General features: G+C 43.7%; 1 protein-coding gene and 1 long non-coding RNA gene across 2 annotated transcripts; one reads left to right on the plus strand and one right to left on the minus strand.

Moving 5' to 3' along the window:
- Positions 1-526: 526 nt before the first annotated feature.
- On the minus strand, positions 527-3,201 carry LOC129164988 (aquaporin-1; the record flags this gene model as incomplete). The annotated part of the gene is made up of 4 exons (XM_054747197.2): positions 527-811; positions 2,567-2,647; positions 2,718-2,876; positions 2,947-3,201. Coding segments are annotated over 4 exons (651 nt in total), but the record flags the coding sequence as incomplete, so codon positions are not given.
- A 1,646-nt stretch (positions 3,202-4,847) lies between these two features.
- On the plus strand, positions 4,848-12,908 carry LOC139070452 (uncharacterized). The gene is made up of 2 exons (XR_011520954.1): positions 4,848-6,450; positions 7,014-12,908. It is a non-coding gene; the product is annotated as an uncharacterized lncRNA (long non-coding RNA).
- The last annotated feature ends 748 nt before the right edge of the window (positions 12,909-13,656 follow it).

Genomic DNA, 13,656 nt, shown 5'->3' on the forward strand with positions numbered 1-13,656 from the left:
TATGTGAGAGGGGTTTTATGCAAAAACAAACAAACAAACAATGTTTTATATGAAACAAATACTACAGTAACTTAAGGAAAAAGTCTCAATATGTTTGACTAGTCAGACTGATTAAGATGCAAGATGAACCTAATTTATGTTCAGACAGTTTCTGTCTGAGTTATCAGAAGCAAAAGCCTCATCTAAACCATCAACATGCCAGCTGGATCCCATCAAAACCAGTCTGTTTAAGGAGGTGTTTTCCCTTAAATAGCACCTCCGTTATGAACCTCAGTCCTTTAAGGTTTCTGTAATTAAACCTTTACTTAATAAACCCAGCCTTGATCCAGGAGCTCTCTTACCCACATCCAGCGTCTCTTTTATTTTAAAAATCTTGAAAGAAAAGTAGCTAAGAAATTGTGTGACACATACAATCATGTATATGAGGAGTCTCAGGCATTATTTAGAGCGTAAAACACAGTTGAAAGCAATGTCCCACATAAGGTCCAGTTTGACCTGCTGTGTGAGCAAGGTTAAATGTCACTGATAAATGAACATGGGGTTTTATTGAATATGCAGCTTCATAACACATCACAAGTACGTCCCTTTTCTCCACAAGTATAAAGAGATTATTACTGCCATGTTGTCCAAGTCAGGTGCTTTCTCCACAAGTGTGCTATGGCGGCGCCCTCTGCTGCTGTTTGTCTGTCAGTACATATAGCTGTTTCAGCTCTTTCCACCAGTCTCCAGCGCAGCACCAGCGCTGTTGCAGCAAAAGGTCATTCAAGAGGGCAGCGAGACACGCCCCCATAACTGGCCCTACCCAGAAAACCTGCAGAGAGCACACCGAACAGATGTCATTCTGTGTGTGTGTGTGTGTGTGTGTGTGTGTGTGTGTGTGTGTGTGTGTGTGTGTGTGTGTGTGTGTGTGTCCAGTGACGTTTCCACTTTACACCGGGCGGGGACACACCGAACGCCGAAGCGCTCACGAAATTCGGCCGCTGCTCCTCAGTTCAGACCAGACGCTTGTTTCTCCGCTCCGGTCGAGGTGCGCCTCGTAGTTTTTCTTTTAACCACTTGGTGTCCTCCATTTCCTCTCCGCCTTTTCTCTGCTCTTTTCCTTGACACCCCCCTCCCCCTTGCTGTTTGTGTGTGTGTGTGTGTGTGTGTGCGTGCGTGCGTGCGTGCGTGTGTGTGTGTGTGTGTGTGTGTGTGTGTGTGTGAACCTATGATGTGAACCAGTTGTTAATAGCTGGCCTACAACTTTCTGCCTCTCTGTCCTGTTTGCTCCGGTTGAAAGACACCCAAAACCACTCCCCCTTCACGTGGTCACCTTCACGTGGTCACACACACGCACACACGCACGCACACACACACACACGCACACGCACACACGCACACACAAGTTTGCTGTGTGTGTGTGTTCGTGTAGTTTTTATGCAGCGTCTGTTTACAAACACATTTGACTAAATTGTATTGTGTGGAATTGTATGTTGAAATGCTTTATTTTGTTAAATTTACCGGCCTAGCTCTTATGTCTAGGCTTGACTTCCTGCCAGAATTGACGCAGTTCACCCGCGGCTCGCGAAAAAAATAGAGCAGACGCCGAAACAATCGCTGCACGACGTTTGGCGCTTCGCGGCACTTCGGCGGCCCTTGTGGCCTATAGAATAGGATAACAAGGGCGCCGAAAGAAGGCGGTCCCCGTTTCGCGGCACTTTGGCGGCCAGTGTACCCCCGGCGTTAGGGGCCAATGGGGCTGGGCCCTACCAGATGGTGCTGTGGAGCTCTATGCTTGCTTAAAAATAATAGTAGAACAGAATGTTTTTTTTAGAGTAATATTGCATAAAAACCTATTCTGTCACTAGAAGATTCTCTTGAAAACATTTGTGTGTTTATATCTAATTTTTTTTAGGATACTGATAAACTCAGTGGATTAAATCCTCTTGGAAAACATAAATAGGAGCCTTTGTTGTGCTGGCTCATCAGAGTCAATTTTAAGCACAAGATGATTTTAAAATGCAGTACGCATGCTCAACTCATTCTCAATGGTAAGCCGTAGGGCCTGGAGACTCCGGCCCCTAGCGCAGATCCTCCATTCAGTAGATGAGAAAAGCACATGTGAGCCAATGTTTCTGTTCTGTGGGACAGCAGCAGCCATGTTGATTATGCTGTTTAGCAAACAACAAGAAGGAACAGAAATAATGAAGAGAACTTTGTCACTTCAACAAAAATTAGAGCTGAAACCAGAGGGCTTTAACTAATATTATCAAAGGGCAGCACTGGCAGTGCAAAAAGGGAGAGGAAGTGAAGGAGGGGAGAGGGGAGCACCGGCGGATGGAAGGTTGCTGGATTAAACTTTTGGGATTATGGGACTTTAACAGATCAACCTTCAAGAACAACAGTGGTGAGTTGGCTCGCTCTTCAAATTTTACACACTCACGTGTGCGCACTCGTTATTATGCACACGCTATATTGCGCACGCGCTATAGCGCACAGCGGTTGTATGTGTGTATGCACGCTTGTTGAGCAGTTATGCCCCACCTAATTTATCATGTCAGAGAATCACTGTGTAAGTTACACTGACCCAGTGGTTGCTGAAATTGAGAGTGATGACAGCTGGACCGAAAGACCGGGCTGGGTTCATCCCACAACCAGTTACTTTCACCTGAGAGGGAACACACACATAAAACACACACCTGTCTCCTGTTATGTTGTGAACATTGGGCGAGACTTACGGCCACCAGGTGACCCAGACTGACAGCCAGACCAACCAACAGAGGAGTTGCTGCTGCTGACATGGGGACTTCAGCTGTTACCATGACAACCAGGACCAGTTGAAGGGTCACAAGCATTTCCACGATGACTGCCTGGTGGAGCCGGACTCCAGAGGACACCTGAAGACAAACTGGTGATTCAAAACACTGTACTCTCTACCTGGATATCAGGAATCAGAATGATACTCACCTGGTTGAGAGCAGGTGTCACATTGCCAGTCAGTCCCATCAGAAGTGCTGCAGAGGCCACACCCCCTAAAAGCTGAGCAATTATATGCAGCGCAGCTCTCCACAGGCGGAGTCTTAAGGTCAGAGCCATTGCTATGGAAACTGCTGGGTTTAAGTGAGCTGCCCCACCCACACAGAGTGCTGCTACTGCAACAGACAGACCAAAGACAAGTGCCACCTGCAGAGGACACGTGGGTGAAACAGCTACGAGTCCAGGTAGAACACCTGCAAACAGGTGGCTCTGATTGTTTGAACTGGCAGTGGATCCCGGGTCAGGTTTAATCAGGACAGCCGATAAGCTAATACACAGGAAGAGGGTGGTGCCTACAAATTCCAGTAGGAAGTGATGTAAGCAGGATGGATTGAGGACATCACGCAGGATGAGACGAAGACAACGAGAGACGAACATCATCACAGCTGAAATCAGATGAGCAGGTGAGCAAAACATAGATCCATATGTGATACATGTGCATGCATAAGTGAGTGAGTGAGTGAGTGAGTGAGTGAGTGAGTGAGTGAGTGAGTGAGTGAGTGAGTGAGTGAGTTATCTAACTACCATCCCACCTACCTCTCTACCAGCCTACCTATAATATTCTACAAATCTAACTTTTTTCCTACCAACCTACAGAGCTGCTTACCAACATACCCAACGCCCAGTCTATCGACCTGACATACCTTCCAATCAATTCTTTTACCAGCCTGATCACCTACCTTCCTAGCAACCAGACTACTAACCCTCCTCCCATCCTAACTGTCTTCTTACCTACCTTAAAGCTCACGTTTCCCTGTATCATGTTTAAGCCTCTGGCATGAAATACACTGAATAACAACATCTAACGGGACCAATATAGCACAATCCCTCTAATATAAAATTTAGAAACCACATTCTACCTCTTGTCTCAGAGGTTTGACTGAGTTATTAGCAGCTATGACAGTATACTCCCCAAATAGTTTGTCATCCAGTGTTTCTGATCAGTTGGATTCTTCATCAAAACTATGTTCTTTACCAATTCCCTGTTCCTTCAGTCTCATCAGACCACTGAGGGGAGAGCTGGAAAGGATCTGTGTGTGTGTGTGTGTGTGTGTGTGTGTGTGTGTGTGCGTGCGTGCGTGCGTGTGTGTGTGTGTGTGTGTGTGTGTGTGTGCGTGCGTGCGTGCGTGCGTGCGTGCGTGCGTGCGTGTGTGTGTGTGCGTGCGTGCGTGCGTGCGTGCGTGCGTGTGTGTGTGTGTGTGTGTGTGTGCATCATATCAATGATATGATATAAAATGTTTTTTAAAACCTTGTTTGAATGACTTTTAAAATTTGGATCTATTCGTGGCACAGCTGGTTAAACTTATGTAAACTGGGACTCACTGAATTTATCTAGACATAATTGGGCACATCAAAGAGACTAGACTCAACTATAAACACCTAGCTTCCCCAAGACTCACCAGGACACATCCGGACTCTTCCTGAAAACATCTAGACACACCTGGACTCATCCAGATGCCACGAGGAATCACTTGATTGCAGAACTTACCTTAGCGTTCCACAGGGGCAGATGACAGGTATGCTACTGGCAATGAGGGAAGTTCCTTTGGTCTGTTTCTGACTGTATGTCTCTGCTTTTTATAAAATTCAGGCGATCAACAGGTGGGTGGTGCCTTAACACAAGTGGGCAGGGCCAGCACAAAGATGGGTGGTGCTAGCTTGCAGGTGCCAGCACATATGTGTGTTAAAGCAAACATGCTCTGATTGTTTTTTTTTCTTTTAGGAAACTTGGTCTTTCACATGCTATGGGGGAACCAGATAAACCAACTGAGTCACCTGAAACACACCAAAACATTAAAGTTATATGTAATAGGTGAGTAAAAATACTCTAAAAAGTGTGTGATGGTTTAATCCAGCTGCTGTTGGGTGTAGTGTTAAGGATTGGCTACATATGTATTAAATGATCAATAAGATGTGATGTTCCACATAAACATGAAATATCAGTCTGATTGGTCTTTGAGTATTTAATCAGAAGACTTTAGTCTCTGACTTATTCAGGGACCACACACTTCATATTAATTCAGACAGAGTCACGAATATAGTTATAAAAATTTATTTTTCTATTTCCTACATTAAATGATTGTACATGACAAAGTATGAATGAAATGATGCAACGTGAGCTAGATGTTTTAGCAAAACCTTTCTTAAACATCTAAAAGAGATTGTGGAGTCTGGGTTGTAAAATCAATTGGGCTGTATGGTTTGATAAGCTAGAAATTTGTTTATAAAACCATCCAATGCAATTTGTGCCAGTCTACACACCCTTGTGTGAAGATCCTCCATCCAGGGGGTCAAGAGGTTGAGATGGACACTGCTGATGGTGTGGACCTCTGGTACCAGAGCTCGTAGTCAGCCCAGAATATCACCCTTCTAGTCTGGGTTATCTCCAGGTGACGGCAGGAAGCTGGAGTGTCTTTTTTTTGCATATAAGGCTGTTCGGTGGCTCTCAACAGGCCCGTTGTGTTGGGCATAACTCAAAGGCGTTGCAGAGAGGCTTTGACCTTGAAGTTGAAAGATAGGATGGTCTCAAAATGCTTGTTCACCCCATTGGTCTCATCAAGTGAACGGCGAAGACTGACTAGATCAGGAATTGATTCCTGTTTAATCAACTTCATTGTTTATAAACTTAGACTAATCAGAATTTGACACTTTTAAAAGGCATTACCGAAATACCTCAAAACGTCACGCCTTTCCTCAGTTACTCAGAGGTTAACTCTTAGTGTGAAGTGTAAATGTTTTTTTACACATTTATGTGAAGTGAATGTAAAATCCTTAATATTAATCTTATAATGTATGAGTATACTGATAGATTAACTTGTTAAACCAACAAATACTGATCTGGTGTAGTTTAAAGGAGACATAACATGAAAAACCCACTTTTTAATCCATTAACACAGTGTGTTTCCGTGTGTCTAAGTGAGCAAAAAGGCTTATATTATTCACTGGAGTTGCTATTTAGATATTTAATAATTAAGTTTTGGGCATATTTGTCCACCCGTTCAGTTTTTACATAATCTATTACATCAGTAATTAATTTAGTGAGGATAACTACCAAATATGGTAATGGCCCTCGGCTAAACACAGAGCCAATCCGCCATTTTTTCTTCTCGCTAAGATTTTTTGTAGTCCTATTGGAAAAATGCAGAATGTCTGGTTATTTTAGCCACACACAGCTCAAAACTGTTCCTCGTTTTAAGGAAGGGTGGTGTGGCAGTATTTAAACCCAGGAGCTGATGACACTACTGCTAAAAAAACACAGAAAAAAAAGTAGTGTGTTTGTGTTTGTGTTTGTTTGTGTGTGTGTGTGTGTGTGCGCGCGCGCGCGCGTGGTTCGTTCTTTCGTGTCTTCAGGCTAGTAAGTACTGAGGGCTTCATCTATCTAAAAGGAGTCATTTTTATCTGAATGTGGCAGCACCGGGACACAGCAGCAGAGCGGTAAGCTTCATATCACTCTAAAATGTCGACAAACTTTACTTTAGATTTACGGGCATTAGCAGCACTAAAGCGTTAGCATCCGGCTTGCTATCGCTAGCACAGTATGCTAGTAAAGTTAGCACCCAGATTAATGCGGATTTGGCTGATTTTCGTGGAATAAAACGTGATTTCTGATCAACGCCTTCTTTTACACCAGATGATAACCTCCCACTGATTGTAACAGCAGAGAGCCTGTGTGTTATTCTACGTGAGTGTGATGTAATCTTAGCATCCAGTAAATAAAGTCCCATATCAGCTAAAATGCAGCGTGACAAAGTCATTAAAGTGCGTCAACACAGTGGATTTAATAGAGTAGTAAGTCTGTCTGCACTGCTCTCTAATGAGCTTCCTTTCATAAGGAATCATTTGTATAATTTTAGTGTCACTATTTTATTACATTTGTAAGAATATGAAGTCACTGCAGCAACACAAACGTGACTATAAACATGAAAGCTAAAGAAACGACTTTCCTAAAGCTGCTTGTAAACAAAATATGTCATTAAAGTTATTGCCTATCATTGCAGAATATGACGATGACATCATGGAACTGGTCTTTGGAAAAGTTTTCCCTGAACCAACTCCGTTTCTAGATGAGGTAGAGAAGATCTGCATCTCACCAACCCTCTGGTCTCAGTATTCAGACAACGGAGGTCTCCCACTGTTATCCAGGACCAGTTTGAAGCCCACATACTGCCCCTCCCTCATCATCAGGAAACATCAATCCGTATCCTGAGGACAACAGAAGACGGCAGGAGGACAGGAACTCTGAGACCTAGACACCACCAGCACCGAGACACAAAGCACCTGTGTGCACAATGCCTGTTTAACTACTAAAGCCTGTTTATTATATTGTTCTACTTATTTGCTGTGAGGTTAATACTTAGAAAATTTGTATATTAATGTAAACAATTTAAAAAATCACTGATTGTATGTTTTCTTTTAGATGTAATGGTCCAAACTCAGCCTTGTAGACATTTATTGCATCCTGTAGGTAAATACACAGAACAGGCTCAGATCCAGGATGACCCAGCATGCTCTTCTTCCACTCTGGCTGTTAGGGATTGTATCAATAACTCAATGCCTACTGATGTTTCCACCTAACGGTATTTATTTAGAATGCAGGTAAGATTTAACTATATTTGTTAGCAAAGCAGACTGATCTTGGGAATTTCACTGCAGCACTGATGTCCACCTCTTTGTACACATTAGAGAGAATTACCACTTTACAGCTAAACACATTTAATAAAGATATAGGCTACGCATTGCAGACAATAAAAACAAAGTTGTAAGCATTAGAATTATAATGATCACATTAAAGAACATTTGGAGGAATGTTCTTTATTTTTGACTCGAATCTCAAATCTTTAAATTAAAATGTAACTGCTTTTTATCCATTTTCAGCCATTAAGACACCCAATATTAAATAAGACTACTTATAAAATTATTTATAATTATATGTATGTATATATATAGATAGAGATCTTAAAAAATGTATTCTTTTAATGGTGTTTTAATGAGCTGTATCATTTTTTAAAACATTTTTTATAGAAATAAATAAGCAAGCAGCATTCCTTATGTGTGTGTGTGTGTGTGTGTGTGTGTGTGCGCGCGCCTGCTCGCTTGTCCTTCCGTCGGCCGTGACGGGTGTGTGTGAGTGACTACAGACAAATGCATGAGAGAGTTAGCAGCCTTGAAACAGCCTGATGAACTACTCTCCCCACATGTTTTAAAAATGCTAAATCTGCTATGCTAAATAATGATTTCTCTATAGAACTACAAAGTCCGACTGGGGGAGGAGAGTACAGGTCTGCACTATGGAGGGGGGCGGAGTTTACAGCTCCTCCTCCAGTTTAAAGAGACAGTACCCAAAAACGGCTCGTTCTCAAGACTCTCCTCAGAACAGGGGTAGATGAGGGTCTGTAGAGCAACAATAATGAGGAAATCAGACCAAAGAACTGCAGTTCCACTGTATTTAGACCCCAACTGAAGGATTTAGATGTAAAAAGGAATAACTTAAAAGCATGTTATGTCTCCTTTAAGATCTGAAATGAATCATTGCAGGAAAAATATTCATTTTAACACATCATTGATTAATGCACAGATTATTCAAACACTTTGGGATTCAACAAGAGACGATTGTATCAACCTATAAAGTCGTAAAGTCATTTATAATTCAAGGAATATGAACTTTATTCAGAGTGAAAGTGCAGAAAAGTCTCGTTTTATTCCAACCAAGATAAGGAAAGCACATATTATAGCTACTTATTTGGCTACACGTTGTAGGCCCTTGCTTTTCTTGTTTGGGAGCCAGACAGACGTAAAGCATCCCTGGATGTGTGATGCAGTTTGTGTCTGCAAATTAAGTTAATTTCTGCTCTTTTTTTTTACTTGACCTTTTGGTACGCTACTGGGGGAAGGGTTCCAAACATGTGGAACTCAGGTTAACAAAGTCTGCATCACAACTATGGAAGAAATACAAAGCGAGTCGGGCCTATTCTGGGACCAAGGCCTGGGTCAAGTGGGTTTAACTGTGACTTCTTCATGAGATTTTCTGCAAAAAACGCTATAAAGACGCTCAGCAACACAGCTGAAGCAATTTAGCAGATTAGCAGCCTCCACAAAGATAAACTATCAATGATGACTAGAGTCTGCTTCTAGACCTACAGAAAAGGGACACACAACAATTCAACTGGAGCAAGCTATCACTGCGTCAACTTGATGAAGAAATATAAAATCAACATTGTTTTACTGAACAATCACACAATAATAAATCACAGTGCATTTAGTGCCAACCACAGCCTTACGACATGTGTTGAAAATGCCCAAGTCCATACTTATGAGAGCACCATGTGAGCACCTGTGTGCATACACACGCTTGCAGAGGTAAGGTTTCTCTATAGGAGCATCCAATAAAGAGTGTGAGGGGCCACAGATCTGCCCCCCAAAGATGTGTAGGAAATGAAGGGAGCTCCAAGTCCCAGAGATCCAGGAGCTGCCCCAGAGCGCAGGGATCCCAGGGAGACTGTAACCAGAAAAGCCCCAGCCCCCTCTTGAGAGGCGCAGAGGATTGCCCCGGGGGGGTCACAACCAGCAGCTGGCAGAGTCCTGGGAGATATCAGTGGCAAGCCCACAGGCCCACCCACTGCCTCCCACCCCCAAGCCGGCCGAGCCCGGGACCCAGCGACCCGGAACCCAGGAGCGACCAGCACCACCGGGGACCCAACAGAGCCCAGAGACTCAGATCCCACCAGGCAACCACCGGGATCGATCAGGCAGACTCCAAAAATCTTAAACCCCCCGACACGGGAGCCGCAAACACTCAGGCAGACCAAGGCACCGCACTCCACACCAAATGTGGCAGGGGGAGGGTAGGCGAAGATGTGTAGTAGCACAAGAAGTCCCAGGAGAGGGGAGGAGTCCAAGACCCCACCTGACATATACAGTCATACACAGACACAGTCACACACTCCCTCCCTCATGCTCACACATACACATACAACCTAAGACTTACAAAAATGAATGCTAGACACCCACTCACCCTAACCCTATTCACTCTGGTCCCGGTACTGCTGCACAAGGGGTACAACCATCACCGGTTCCCAGAGTTCGCCCCTTTCTGCTGGGGTGATGATGAGCAGACATCCCCGCCCAACGCTGAGCAAAACACCCCACCACCCCAGACCCCAACAAGCCAGCCAGCTCCCCCTCCTAGCCTCCAGCCCCGGGAAGCCAAGCTACAACAGAGGTGTGCCAAGACCCCCTAGTCTCCCTCCTCCTGCTCCAATACAGTGTTAGTGTGTCTTGATGAGGTGTATTCCATGGCTGTGGTGAGCGGGCAGTGCAGGCACCGTCTGGCCTACACCAGCTGATGCAACCACACAACTCCACTTTCCCCCACAGCCCTCGGTGTCTAAGTTCAGTTCAAAATTGGAAGTGGGCACCGGCTCTCGGGATGAGGCTAAAAGATCCCCATGCCAAATGCCGTTGAATGTGCTCACTCCCAAGGCCCTAAGTATGTGTTTGCATGGAATGTCGTTGGTGGAAGTGTTTAATGTGCAAATGGGGGGCAGCCTGGCTGCCACAGGAATGCAGAAATGGGATCCATGACCACACCCCTGACTTGTCCGCCCCCCAAGGTCATCACGCCTTCTTTCAGACACACAGGATGCTCTGCTTTGTGACTGAGAAAATATCTATGTGCAGTGACGTAACTTTAACTTTAATTTATCTCTAATGAACATTGTGTCTGAGTGTAGATAATGATTCACTTGTTAAATCAAACATTACTGATCATAAAACCAAAACGTTTCATGGGAATTATAAAATTTAGTTCAACCACCGTAATTTAAGCACTGATTAATCAAAACATTTCATTAGTATTCATATAGAATTTGTTCATTCAACCATATTATTGTTTAATGATTATTTAACGTATGAGTTGTAAAAGTGTTCACTTTATTCAGAGGCATGAGGAATCCTGTAGAAGCGATGAGGGAAGCTTAGACCTTGAAACGGGAACAGTTTGTTGACAATATGTTATCATGTGTTCAGAGCTGCAGAACCTTCTGGGCTTGTTGGAAGGTAGAATGTAAAATCTACCTTAGAGAATGGAATTGATGTCTGTAGCTGACCAGTGGCATGTAGGTCAATCTGTAGGTGAAAACTGACCATTCCTGTACGTTACAATGGTAAGTCTGAAATCTCTATCTTATTACAAAGTGTCTGTTCTACAGCTAACCAGGACTCATCTAGTGGATTATCTTGCAACCATCTTGGTATATACTGCAGCCTGTTGGCTAAGAAATAATGATAAAAGTTGGGTAGATCCAGCCCTCTATCTTTGGTCTTCTGAAGCATTTTTAAGCTAATTCGTGGAGGTTTATCCTGCCAAAGGAATTTAGTGATTGAGGAGTCCAGAGACCTAAACCAGGCAGATGGCGGCTTGTTTGGGATCATTGAAAATAAGTAATTTATTCTGGGTATTTATTCTGAAGCTCCTTTTCTAATTAAAGCATCACTGAAACTTGCCAGGAATAATCTCAGTTCTTTAGCACAGCTGGTAATTGTATCTGCATGTGTGTACTGAATCGTAGCTTTGACCTTAACACCAGAGTCCACCTAAGTAGAAGCAGCATCACGATAACCTGCTTCACTGCTTCTCACTCACCGAGAGGAACAATGTTTACAGTTTTAATCAGGTGGAACCATCAACTATTTAAATAATCACTAAATATCCAAACATTACATGCCAGAACCCAGGGTGTGGTTCCTGCTTTAAGCCTTCCACGTAAACTGATGGGAATTTTTCCTGACTAAAGCCAAAAAAATAAATAAAATTACCTCAGATCCCTTTTCAGATGCTCCACATTACTCACTATGTTGCCAGATGCTCAGGGCTCTGGAATTAGTAATGTGATGTAAAAAAAAAAAAAAAGATTGAAAATGACTTTTTTCAGAGACCTGGCACATTTAGAGTGCCAGGTCTCTGATTTAAAAACCCAACATCTTGGTACCTGTGAACTTAGCCTCATGGCACCACTTTTGAATGACAGGAGACGGGGATGCATTTTACAACTGATGGATAGGGTAGTGTGTGAGGACTGAAGACACCTGACTGACCAGTCAGTTCAAATTTAGTTCTAAAACAATCAGCCGAGGGTATGAAAACCCTGAAGAATAGCTAAAGACAGCAGAAGGACGATAAAGTCCTCCATCAGTCTCAGCAGCACAAATAAGGGGATGAGCCAGAAAAACCCAAGTCAGCCATAGCTAAGAGGAGACTTTAAAGCTGAACCATGAGGCAGCCTGGGTGAAGGAAATCAAGTCTGAACAGGACAGATGGTCAGTGATGTTCAGATTTCCGAGGGATTCAGATTTGATGTGTTTCAGTATTCCAGTGGAGATGTTTTGTGTTAGACATGACATTATGTCCTTGTGTTGACCTAAAGATGAGAGCTGATCTTCATCATTCAGCCTGTTTCAGCTGCTGAGATGAACTGAATAGCTCTGTTGTCTGTTCTAACAACTCACGCACACACACACACACCACACAGAGAGAGAGAGAGAGAGAGAGAGAGAGAGAGAGAGAGAGAGAGAGAGAGAGAGAGAGAGAGAGAGAGAGAGAGAGAGAGAGAGAGAGGAAATGGAAACAGGTCAGTAACTTTCACCATCCATCCCTCAGCAACATGAGAGTTGTGTGACAGATTCAGCACTCTGATTTCTGACCCTGTGCCACACTGACATTTCAGGATGAAGAGGACCATCGAGAAGTAGTGACAAGAATGTCAGCAGGTTGCCTTGATGCCGCTATTAGGGAGTTCTTACGTTTCTAAAGCAGCTCCAGGATCTTGTTCTGAAACAACACTCACAAAGTCTCACAATGTAACAAAACCCTAAATAAAGCTGATACAACCACTGAAGCCTGATGGGATTACTGAGCCATTTTTAATCAGCATTCATTCATTCATTCATTATCATTCATCTGTGTGGGTTTGAAAAGAAATGTGGAATAAAGAGCAAGTCACCCGTAAGTAAACTGTTTTGCCAACAAACTGTATAATTGAGTGTCTAATGGTGCTGTAGACATGTGTAGTCATTATTTTAGCATTTAAATGAATTGTGTTTAATATGAATATCATCATCAGTGTAGTTTCACTTCAGCCTAAAATTCTGCTCTGCTTTTCAGTGTGAATCAGCCATCGCTATTGGCTAAGCAGGTATTTTCTACATTAGTCAATATTTCTGACATGGCTGAACTGCAGCCAGTCTTGGCCATGCCTACAGCTAACTTGGCCACTCAAAGGTCGATACTCAGTGATGCGACTCAGGGCTGCTCTCCTCCTCCAAAAACATGCCTCCCTCTCCTCTCTTCCTTGGAGAAGGAGACGGAGAGAAATCCTGCAGACTAGGAGGCCTGCTTGTGTGTGTGTGTGTGTGTGTGTGTGTGTGTGTGTGTGTGTGTGTGTGTGTGTGTGTGTGTGTGTGTGTGTGTGCGTGTGCGTGTGCGTGTGCGTGTGCGTGTGTGTGTGTGTGTGTGTGTGTGTGTGTGTGTGTGTGTAGGTGCTCTGGCGGCTCAGTTGCCAACAGAAAATCTTTGAGCAGAGGCGCGGGTGGGTTGGGGATGTGGGGATTGAGGGTGTGAGGGGTGTTGCTGGTCACTACTACAGC

The sequence above is a fragment of the Nothobranchius furzeri genome, chromosome 6 (assembly GCF_043380555.1).
Source record: "Nothobranchius furzeri strain GRZ-AD chromosome 6, NfurGRZ-RIMD1, whole genome shotgun sequence".
Classification (NCBI taxonomy): Eukaryota; Metazoa; Chordata; class Actinopteri; order Cyprinodontiformes; family Nothobranchiidae; genus Nothobranchius; species Nothobranchius furzeri.